Genomic DNA, 12,191 nt, shown 5'->3' with positions numbered 1-12,191 from the left:
TTGCTTAAAGACAGTTGTGGAATACTTGTTCAAGGGACTTAATACCTTCTTACTGCTTTACATACTCAGAGCTTCTCCTCAGCCATCATGGCTCACTGCTGCAAATCTTCCATGTTTGCAAATCTCACCACAAGTCTTTCAAGCAGGGCACCCACAAAATGAGCATTATACCCATTTGACTCTGAATGGAAATGCTACTTTTTAAAAAAAAAAAAGCAAATATTATATTAAGAGCACTGTGGCAAAGTGGAGAGTGTCCCAGTGCTCGGATGCTGTGTTCATCATCTTTCCTAAATGTGAAACCATCCTTTCTTTTCTTGTTGACCCTTCCTTCATTTGCTACCACCTCTAAATCTTCTGCAAGCAGTGACATCAAAATTGTGTTGATGGAAGCTTTCATAAGTAATGGAGTAGGAAAAATGCTCAGATACAGCATTTGTCTGAGCACAATATGTGTCTCTATAAGGAAGACTGCTCTGTATCTATGCTCTTGAAAATGAGATCTTAGACCTGTCTTTCTGGAGAGCAGACCTCCAGTTTGGAACTACAACACTGAGACTTCCAGAGGACAGAGCGTTGTGGGACTCTGTTGAAGTGGTGATGCTTTTACCTACAGGTTACTGGTTTGAGTCTGGCCAGCTCAGTAAAAGTATTTTAATAAGTTCCAAGGTGAAGGATGTGATCCAAATATGGCTCCACAGAGTGTGGCAAATCTCCTTTCTAGCTTATAGCTCTTGTTTCCTATTTTTGCTCTGTGTTATGTAGAGAGCTCCTTGGAACCAGTTGTTGAAACAGTGCAGAGTAGTGGGGCCCTGCTCTCCTTGGGATCTCCAGGCTGAGGCAGAAGTCATACATGATAAACTTGCATAGGTTATTGACAGCCTGCTGTATGTTACCGGTTGAAGTTGAATGATCTTTTTCTGAAAAACAAACTATTGGGAGTCAGCCATTTTCATGGTTTCTGAATTTGCAATCAATTCTTTTGAAGGCTTGGAGTTTTGGGAAGTAAAGGGTAGGGGAGGAAAGGAGATCTAGAGTTTGGAATCCCTGAGGTTGTGAGTCTTATGTGACTAACCCCTCCAGAGGACATCACTGTTAAGTTTCTCTTTGTGAAAGCCACTTCAGGAGGAAGACGAAATGCTGAATTACATTTGAGAAATGTTGATAGATGATGAGATGAAATAATATAACCATGTCTTAGATGAAATAGTAGAATGAGGGAAGAAAGAATTGTTTAGATTAAAAGGGGGGAAAAGAAAAGCCACCTCAAATCCCTAAAACTCTTCTGGAGATTGTTTTTCTTCCTTTAGACTTTTGTGAGAAAACCTGGGGTCTGTGACCAGGAGGATCTGCATGTCCTAACCTGAGAGAACTCGGTCATGTCACTGGGATTTTATGCCTTTGCCTGTATGGTAGAAATGGAAATATTCTCACCTACCTTCTTGCACTAAGCCAGCCTCCAAAAGGTAGGAGAAATGGATTGCTAAAAAATAAACCTTTTTTCCCCCCCTTGTCTCTCTGCAGCAATTCGGCAAAATCCTTGATGTAGAGATAATCTTTAATGAGCGTGGCTCCAAGGTAAGTCCTGTTTCTGTACCTGCTTCTCTTGTTTTGATTGCAGAGTAAAAGGCAGTTCATTGCCTAGAGAATATACTCTGTAGAGATCAGCAGGAATTAGTGTGATGGGGGAAGGGAAAAGCTATTTTGGGGACTGTCTCCTGTTCCCTCTGACTCCAGACTCTGAGCATGGTCACTTTTGGCCAGCATGTACAAATGCTCCTAGACACTCCTGTCTTTAATGTGGGATCAGATTCACCAGCCCTTTGAACAAAGAGGGAGTCCATTACTTGAGCCTTCATCCCAACCTGTTCCCATTGCGCTAGCAATGGGTGCCCTGTGGGGAAGGCAGAATAAGGTAAAGCAGCTTTGTGTGATGGGAGACTTGTAAGAACAAAGCCTAACTGTGCCCCCCCGCCCCCATTTTTGTTGCATTAAAATACTTCTGTAGAAACACTGTCATATCTCATATGTGAAAGGATTTTATTTACTCTGTTTTGCAGACTTACTTGGCACTTCTGAGATACTGACCTTTCATGTTTGAGATATTTGATGCTTAATATAAGCATCTTCATTCCCCTTTGCCCTGCCCCATGTGGACCTCTCCCCACTGAATTTGCATTCGCACACCTATTTTCATCTGACAGATATATTGAGAGAGGTTCTGTTGAGGGTTAATGGTAATTTATTTCTCTGGAGATGAGATTTCAAATGTTGCTCAGGTCAGCTGCAGAGAGATTCAGTGATCTTTGTCCTAATTGGCAATTGGTTCTCATCACGTAACCAGTATCACCACAGTGACAAATTGATGTGATTCTCTCTCTGCCCAGGAGGTTCAGCACTGGAATAGCAGGGAGTTTTGCAGGTCAGGAGCGAGGTGCATTGCCAAAGCTCTGTGGGGGAAGCTTGCACAGTGCATGTCTATACTCTGCTTGACTTAATCAATGCTAAGATTCCCATTTTCAATTAAAACAAAATTTCCCTCCTCCCCCCACACATGTGTGTGCACATGAGTGCATGCACACAAGAGATTTTGAAGTTGCAATTCAGCTAAGCAGTTCTGGTTTAGAGTCTATGCCTTTTGCTTGGATTTGAGGTTCACAGTCTTCAGGTGGCCTCTTTGCTTCAACATATATTTCGGGGTATGTTCGTGTTCAGAGCCCTCTGCAAATTTCCACCCATGTTGCCCAAGATGCATTCTGAAATTCTTCAGTGTCTGTATTAGCTGGAAACCAGAAAACAGTCGATGTGTATACAAAATAAATGAGTGTTAGCCTTTTCCCCATCCTTTGTGCTTAATACCATGGTTTTGGTTTTGTGTTGTTTTTTTAATAAGACAATCTGAACAAGTAAATGTCTATAGGGCTTAGAGTTTTATTTCCATTTGTGGATAAAAATCTATATGCTTTACCAAAACAACCAGCTATGCTGAGTTTGTAAATAGTTACTCTGCTCTGCTGTTCTTCTGATATTTATAGGCCAGAGCTGTCTGTGAATTAGTCTTGATTTTAGTCATTTCTGTTTGGCTTTGGGAATAGCCTTTGGCCTCTATCAAATACCTACTTGTTTGGATGTGATTGCAAAAGAACAAAAATAACTGGCCTGGCAAAGTGGTGAGCTCTATCCTTTGTCCCCCGCTGCCTGTGCTTTCCAGAACAGTGTTTTCCTCTCTACACATGAGCTTCACTTGCTCTCTCTCCCATCCATACAGCCCTGTATTAAACACCCACGGCTGCCATTTCCCTTGTAGGCAACACTAACGTTGGAGGCTTTCTGTAAAGACTTGATTTATGACTATGAAAAGTACCTTCTTGTGCACTTGTTAAAGCCCAAGGCTTCTGGTTTTCAGTTAAAACAAAAATTATTGCTGAAGAATTCCATGACAAATTTTATCCTGAACCCTTAAAAAAGATATGAAAAAAAGAAAGTGATCCAAAGATATGTTCTTCCAGTCCTGGACCATGCAGTTTTCTACTGCTTTTTTGTCATCTTACAGCAAAAAGCAGTTGCAAAACTGAGTATGAGGGATGGAGCAGAATCTGAACAGAATGAGAAAATATCCAAAGAGTAATTTTGTTGTATCTTTGCATCCTCCTCTACCCAAAATAATTACTGTTCTAAAAAGAATGCAAGATTATTCCTGCTTAGCATGAAAATGGGAGGCCCCAGTGTTTGAGTGGGGTGTAGCTGCACGAAGCACCTGGTATTCACACAATAATAGAAAAACAACAGTTTGGTGATCTGATGGTGAAGCAAAGGAAATGGATCTTTCTGGAGGCCACTCACTCACTCTTGGGTTCTTCCTCCACCTCAGGAAAAAAAAAAAAATCTGAATGCATTTTCCTGCCCTGTGGTTTCCATTCTAATCTAATGATATGAAACCTCTCTCTCTTCTTCTCCTCTTCCTCTCTCTTGGGAATCCGAAAGCAGATGCTCCTGCTGCCTGCCTTGTGCTGTGTTCTCAATGCTCCCTTCCCTTCCCTGGGTTCCTAAGGGTTGTAGAGTTCTGTGTATATGTTTTGTAAATATTTAAAAGGTGCAGTGGTAAATCCCAAACTGCCCTGGGTTAGCTCCCACCCAGTGTATGATGGGGTTGAGCAGCGCTTTGTCCCTGCTGAGCTGTGGCAGGAGATCTCTGCTGGGACTGCTCTCGTGCTGGTTGGTAGGAGAGACTGGAGGAAGTGTGTGGGTTGCATTCTTCCTTTTGAATCCACCTGAGATGACTAGGCAGTTTTCTTCAACAGCCTGGGGGAACTATATCAAACTGGCTGCATCTTCAGGATCTCTGTGTATTTAGGAAGTTTGGTGACCAAAGAGAGAGCAGCATGCGTCCATCACAGCCACTTCGCGCCTCAGGTTCTTGGATTTGGCTGAGGAAATTTTATTTATTGACTTTCTGTATCACAGCAGAATAGGAGGCAGTTAATAATTAGTTTTGCTGATTCTCCTTTCAAAGCAATGTGACTTCTTGTTTCCTAACTCAATTTCTGCTCAGAGTCAAGCTGTTTAGTAGGATTGTACAGGCCCTGGTAGACTTCACACTGATAACTGCTTTGCTACTGTGCTGGTTTTGGCTGGGATAGAGTTAATTTTCTACATAGTGGTTAGTATGGGGCTATGTTTTAGATTTGTGCTGGAAACAGTGTTGATGATACAGGGGTGTTTTCATTATTGCTGAGCAGTGCTTACACAGAGTCAAGGCCTTTTCTGCCTCTCACACCGCCCCACCAGCGAGTAGGCTGGGGGTGCACAAGAAGTTGGGAGGGCACACAGCTGGGACAGCTGACCCCAACTGACCAAAGGGATATTCCATACCATATGATGTCATGCTCAGCATACAAAGCTGGGTGATGGCTAGCATCAAAAAGGGGGGGGAGAAGGGGGGAGGGGGGGGGGGGAATGTTTGGAGTGATGGCGTTCCCAAGTAACCGTTATGTGTGATGGAGCCCTGCCTTCCTGGAGATGGCTGAATACCTACCTGATGATGGGTGAATGAATTCAATGAATTCCTTATTTTGCTTTGCTTGCATGCACAGATTTTGCTTTGCCTATTAAATTGTGTTTATCTCAATTCATGAGTTTTCTCACTGTTCTGATTCTCTCCCCCATCCCACGGGGGGTGAGTGAGCAAGCAGCTGTGTGGTGCTTAGTTGCTGGCAAGGGTTAAACCATGACAGCTATGCATGAGAAACAAGATGCAAACTTTAAACATCCCTTGAATTTAATTTTTTTTATTTTTGTTTAATAGAATGACATCAGTCTTCCCTTGATGTGTTTGGTTTTTTTCACTTGCTTCCAGGAAACTAGCTGTTTGTTTCATTTGTCCTGTTTACCATTACATTTCTAGTTCTGACCCATGTAAGTGCCTTTAAATAGCATTCGGCTCATGGTTGCAGTTTACTGTGCACTTCACTGAACCTTGAGTAAAACATCTCCAGAGGAAGTCAGGAGAGAGAGGATTCCTGCTCCTTTTGTTAGTGGAGATGTATCCTCTAGATGCGTATTTTGGCACTGTTTTTTTTGTGCTGACCCGAACAAGCGGACATATTTGCAGCATTAATGCCTGCGTAACAAGTACCCTGTGGCATTCATAAAGCTGCAGGCGAAAGGAATCCAAGCTCTTTGCTCATCGGTTGTGTACTGTGTGGCCTTCCAAGATGTGCCCTTGATGATATTCAGACACTAAGAGTGCATAAGCACACAACAAAGTCTTGGCTGAAGAGTGAGCATTTTTTAAAGATTTTTAGATGGTAAGAGCTCATATTAGTGCAGATTGCAAGCTCGTAGTTTCAGGATAGTGTAAGTTTATGTCCCCCACTGCCTTCCACATGGAAGACCCAGATCTCCAAGTTCTTTTATAGGACTGAAGTGTCTAGAAGTGCTTCATATTTAATTAAAGAATTGGTTGTATAGTAGCTTACATCTTGACTTCACTAAGAAATTCCATCTATTGGTAAGTGGAGTTCTATAAGTAAACCTGTGCTAACTAAAAACTCGGGTAGAAAGCTGTGTGGAAACACATAGGTTTTTTTTATGTTTGCAGTTAACTGTAGGTTAAGATAAGAATATAAATTTAGGTTTTGATAACTGTGCCTGAAAGACTGTACATTTGCACATGCATTTATTTCTTCTTTGAATGGATTGGGTGCTTTGATTTGAGCCACTCTTGTTCTGGGCTTAGTTTCCACTCAGTGAAATAGATACAACCCCTTGTTACATCAAATAAATTAGAGGTCTTGTTTTAATTTTAATTCTATTTTTATAATTTTTGTTCAGATGTCATCACTTGAGCCAGAAATACGAACAGTGTTAATAGACAAAGCAGCTTAATAACAAATTAAGTACCAGTGACCAGTGTTGCTTTCTCAGGTCACCAAATGCCTTTGAAATGCCATTGGCATGAAGGAGACATGACCTGTGTTCCTTCATCCTAGTTCAGTGAAGTACAGTTTTATACCTTCAACTCTGCAATACTAAACTAATGAGTTAAATTAGTCCCTACACTGAACCGGCTTATTTAAGGCTGAAGTTGATGGCTTGGTAGTATAAGCTGATTTACTGCTCCTGTGGGAGCGCCTTCCCAGTAGTGCTTGTTTCACTGTGTAGTGAGCTGAATCCAGGGTGCTAAATTAGCAGGAAAAACTGATGCAGCAAGGCAGAGAGAGAGAAATGAGCTTGTCCTCTGCCAGTTTAGCTGACCTTACAGACCACACAGTAAGATCCACGGTTGATCGAGGGCAGGAGGAGGAGCACACAACCGGGAACAACACGGGGCCATGAAGCCCCTGACCTGAGTTTGCTGGAGCTGCTCTGAAGCCCCAAGCTCTCACTGAGCAGCTTTGCCGGCCGGGCTCCCGCCGTTCGCTCCCAGCCTCTGCCCCCTCCTCGATTTCGCAGGAGGTGTTGGCAGTGGAGCAACACAACAAGCTGGACTGGGGAAATGATCCTGCTTAAAAATAGCCCTGCAGGGGGTTTTTTTGAAGTTTATGTGGGTTTTTTTTAGCCAGATTAATCCCTGGATCTGGTTCACCAGGTTGCACAGGTACACGGACAAGTGCTGTATGTGTATGTGCCTTAATGCACCCAAAGTGTGTCACAGGGGCAGGGAGGAGCTGGAAGACCGGCTGAAATGGTGGCAGCTTGCTTTACAGATTCCCTCACCAGTTTAAAGCATGCGTTTGTGTGTGTAACTTCAAGAACATGTTGCTGAATTTCGTGCTGTGTTTCTGTCAGTGCATTCAGTCCTGCTCATCTCAGGTGGATTATAGCTGAAACCCTCCTACTCCCTCCAAATACCTTGGGAAAAGGTAGCCTAAACTGCAATTTCCTTGGCCATTTTTTCAGGCTCCTAAAATTTTCAGGGGTGGGGTGGGGTGGGAGAAAAAACATGGTTAAAAATGAGCACAGCAGCAGATGACAGCAAGGCCAGTTGCTGGCTGCATGCTCCACTGGTACTCAAGCAAAGACGCTGCTGCTGAGGTGACTGGTCTAAACTCTGTGACAAACGAAGGGTTAACAATGCATGGATTTCAAGGGGCTCTGTTTAGTTTCCTTTGGTTTTCTTTTTTATTTTATTTTATTTTACTTTAGTGGGGTTTTTTTTGTTGTTGTTTTTTGTTTAATTTCTGTGTTCTGGCCACACCCAGGAGAACCGTCTGCTTTTGATTTCTCCCTTTACGGTTACATGGTAAATTTTCTTTCTCATTCTTCAGAGATGGAAACGTTCAAATACTATATATATTTATTATTTTTTTCACTGCTCATCATGTTGCTTGTTATTTATTGCAGAGTCTGAGGCCAGACTAAAAGGGTGGCAGTTACTCGGTCTCTTCAGGCCCTTTGAATAAGCCTTTGGGTAAAAAGGGGTTAGTCTGGCACTGCAAATTACTGACCAGTCCTAAAAATGTTTGCTGGGGTTATTTAGTGTTCGCTGGGTACACTGAGGCTTAAACTTATTTTCTGCTTGGGAGAAGTTCCTGGCAGTTGCTGGTGGAGAGGAATTGTTGAAAATTTCAGCCTTGTTATCATAACAGCCTTATTAAACCCAAGCTATTTGTATAATCTAAATTTTAGAAACTTTAAGTCTTTTTCTTCACCCAGGATTGCATCTTCCCTTCCTCTGGCTCCATACCTACTAGTATGGAGCAACCCAGTACCTGCTATAAAGCTAAGCTAGTGAATATTGGACATCTGCCACCTTTTTTTTTTTTTTTTTCCCAAGGGCAAGACAACCTTGGGAGGGAAAACTGGGAATTGTTTGTTGTATATGTATTTAGGTACAAGTTAATCCCTATTCTTTACAGGTGATCTGTGAGAAGGAATTAAAATTATGTGTGTGTTTTTTTTCTCTCCCCTGTAAAAAAAAAAATGTATATGTAAATGCTAGTTTTTAAAGTTAGAAATAACAAAAATGTTAAGCATGGCTCACCTGTTTTTCCTGATGAAAATTTGAATGTCTAAGAGACGCATTAAGACGACAGACCAAGGGGGCATAAATACTGACTCTGCCGTAGCCAACTATGTAAAGTGTTAATTCAACATTGACCTGAAATGGTTCTCAACAGAGTTGCACAAGCTAAGGACTGATCTGTCAATAAAACAAAAACTGTGGTTAATTATATTACTCAGAATTGGACTAATTGTTTTAATTCACATTGTTAATTATTTTTATATAGTCTGCATGTGGATTGTACCCTACCTTGACTTAACTTATTAAAAATAGTGAAAATTCCTAATCAGTTTAAAGATATTTAACGATAATGTGGTTTTTAAAATCCCATACAGGCTTCACTAATTGCAAACAAATGTGAATTAAAATAGTCTTAGTTGGGTTCTAGCCTGCACAGATTAATGTCTAAAAAATTACCTTCCCTCTGCTCTCCAACTTTCAGTTCACATCACCACTGAAGACTTAAATTTTATTCGGTCTCCACAGGCTTGTCTAGAACAAACAAATTTTAATTTCTGTAAAAACAGAAGAGGGAAATAGAGATTCCTGTTGCAGTCTTTACCACCCCACCCCACCCCCCCCAATCTTTTAAAGATGCTTTTTTCCCCATTATATAGAACCAGAGGGAAAGGTGTTTGCTCTCTTTCTCAATCTTGCCTTTCTCTATAGGGGTTCTTTGAAGCAGACACTATACCCTGTCCCTTCATAATCAGCTTTGCTATTACACCCCCCACACTCCCCCTGGTTCCCTGCAACATATTTGAGAGTTACACGTGGTTGGGCTGTTTTTTTAGCCCTGATCTCTTGTAGCTCCAATTTTAATTCATTTAAACAGAAAACTTTTATGCTGTTCTGAAAAAGGCATCAGTTTGTTATTTATATAGCTTTTGTATAGCTGGAGAAATGAAATTATCTGAAGCTTTAGATTATTGGGTCGGAGCCCCAAGGCATGCTCATGTTGATCTCAACATTGCAGTACTTGGCCAAGTTCTTTTATTATTGCTGTTCAGGAATAAAAAGGGGAAAAAACCCCAAACCCAACCAACCAACCTGCATGTTACAAATGTGTAACAGTTTTGTGCTGGAAACCTGGCTGTGGGTGATAAAGGCCAGCATGTGCAAATGGCTTGAGCTTTTTAAGATTAAGATTGTAAAGACCTTTAAAAAGCACTTAAGAGAATGGTGCCTTGCTTGTGTCTTGTTGCTAACAGGGCTTAGAAATCAAGATGCTTTTGGGGGGAGGGGGGATGTCCAGTCCATACATATTGACCCTGAGCTGCATGGCAGGGGCCGCAAGGCTAGCATGCCATTTCCCTGACAAGGCGTAGCTGATCACTAACATCACCTCGCTCTCCAGTTAATACCAGAAGTTTCCATTACATCAGATGCAAGCTTTGTTCTTCCCACCTCTGAGGGTATCGGAGCCAGCAGAGATCACTTTCTGTGCATGATGCTGGTATTTGCTTTATGCCAAGCCACAGGAGCCAGTTACTCCTGTTCTTAAGATACCCTAAAAGCGTAATGCAACAAAGTTTTTTGTTTGGCCCTACTAATGGCATGAAGAATATCTCATCACAGTTGTCTGTAGTAAGATACTGTTTGTTACTAGTTAAATCCTAATTCGCTTAGTCACGTTGGCTCTGTTTTAATGTCGGTATACTCATCTCTGTGGAAGGAAGCATGATCTCTTCTTACCTTGCCCTGTGATGTGACTTGCATGAGTTGGCAGCAGCATGAGCATGTAGGACAGGCGCGTTGCATGTGCCTTCATGGATGTGGTAAACCTAAATTCGTCTAACTAAAGGCACATTTTAGTAGTCCATGAGCCTTTGGTTGCTCCAGTCAGGGCATGTCAATTTTTCTCAAACTTCATGGTCTAACTAGGCAGAGATTTGTTACTATCCACAGTGCAGAGGTTGCCACCTCCAAACAAAGCCAAGTAAGATAGGTAGCAGGGTGGGAGGGAGGTAGCAGTAGGTCAGTAGCGTCAGACAAAACCTGCCTTTAGAGATGAATCAGTATTTAGGTGTTTAGATTTACACTCAAGTCCAACACAGTACAGGCATAGGAGTAGACATCAGCTGTGCCCTGAAGAGCTCACAAGGGATGCTTTACAAACAGCCCTTCCTCTCAACAGTTTTCTAAGGTAGGTAATTATTATTGTCTCCATTTTACAGGTGAGAAAAGCAAGGTTCAGTGTTTGATTTGCCCAAAGCTTCACAGAATTCCTGGTGCCAGGCGTGAACTCAGATCGCTGCTCACTCTTATAGCAGTTTCTCAAGAGAACGAAGTGCTGCTCAGTGTCAATGTCCTGTACTGTGTCTGGGGTGGGCGGGGGGTCCTGCAAAGCATGTGTGTTAAATAGCAGAGGGGAGAGAAGCCCTGCTTGGGCTTGACCAGCTTGCCTATGTTGGAGCAGGGTTTAGTGTTAAACAAACGAACAAAAAAATTGTGTCGAGTAACTTTGTACTTCTTTTTTGGTCTGGCCTCAATTGCTTTTATGTTTTCTTTTTTAATTACTCTTATTATTCTTATTATGATTACAGTTCCTTTATCAAATTTAATTTCTTTCATTTATGAAACATGCATGAACCAACAATGTGACTCTAGGAGGTTATTGCTGAGTTGTGCTGATGTCAATTTCATACTGTGATATTTTTTCTCTATTTACCTAGAGATCAGTATTTCAATATATAACGATGTGCATGTTTTCCCCCCTTCTCCCGCTGCATGCAGGGATTCGGGTTCGTAACTTTCGAGAATAGTGCTGATGCAGACAGGGCCAGGGAGAAATTACACGGCACCGTGGTAGAGGGCCGTAAAATCGAGGTGCATGTCTTCAGTAATTCAATTTCTTCTTTATATTTATTCTTTTGATTTCTTTTTGTGTCTTGCCTCACTTATTTCACATTTGGATCCCAGTCTTGTGTGTGCGTGTGTGTTTGTGTCTGTGTCCTTCACCCCCCTGCACTGAAATGTATAGAAGTTTACAACCCCTACGGAATATTTTTATTGTTGTTTTGGGTATTTTTTTATTTTCTTTCTTCTTTATTAAGTTGTTTTTCCCACCCACTCCAAATTTTTGCCCTTCTGCTGTCTTTATTTTTCCTTTGCTTCAGTTTGCGAGGCTCCAATTTCCTGTTACCAGGCCTGAACAAAACTAACTGAAAGACTACTGTCTGACTTCTAACTCTGTGTCCAAAAAAGAAAGCAGGGGGCCAGCCAGTATCCTCTCTTTCCTCTGAGGCCAGTTCTCCTCCATGCAAGTGTGAGATGATGCCCGTGGTGGGAGGGCAGGGGAGACACAGGGCAGAAGCCCTGTGTGGGCTGTGCTATACACACCACTGGTTTCTTGACTTACCATCAGTCAAGAGTTGGCTAGGTGAAAGCTAATCCTTAAAGTTTCTAGCTCTCACCACAGGGGAGTGCAAAGCTAACATTGGCTGGCCAACATGGCCACATATCGGGCATGCCTGGTGTTGACCAGTTTGGTGGTCCACTGTGCTGAAGGCTAACTGGCGTCTTCCCTCTCTCCCTCTTTCTTTAAAAAAAAAAAAAAAAAGTACAAATATTAAAACAATAAAAAAGCCACCGTTTTTGAGTAAGATGTCTGCATATTTTGCTTTTTTTTGTTTTTGTTTTTTTATTTCCCTTTTCAATGGTTTAGCGTTTAGGGCCCTTCACT

The 12,191-nt window shown here is 41.9% G+C and overlaps 1 protein-coding gene across 1 annotated transcript in view; it reads left to right on the top strand.

The window, feature by feature from the left end:
• The window catches only part of RBFOX2 (RNA binding protein, fox-1 homolog (C. elegans) 2), a 57,209-nt gene that overhangs the window by 24,022 nt on the left and 20,996 nt on the right, over window positions 1-12,191 (top strand). The window contains 2 exon segments of the mRNA XM_010284504.1: window positions 1,525-1,578; window positions 11,243-11,335. Coding sequence (XP_010282806.1) covers window positions 1,525-1,578; window positions 11,243-11,335 — 147 coding nt within the window.

The sequence above is a fragment of the Phaethon lepturus genome, unplaced genomic scaffold, assembly GCF_000687285.1.
Source record: "Phaethon lepturus isolate BGI_N335 unplaced genomic scaffold, ASM68728v1 scaffold12553, whole genome shotgun sequence".
NCBI classification, from domain to species: domain Eukaryota; kingdom Metazoa; phylum Chordata; class Aves; order Phaethontiformes; family Phaethontidae; genus Phaethon; species Phaethon lepturus.
The sequence above is the reverse complement of the archived record's forward strand: the minus strand, read 5'-3'. Positions and strand labels throughout refer to the sequence as shown.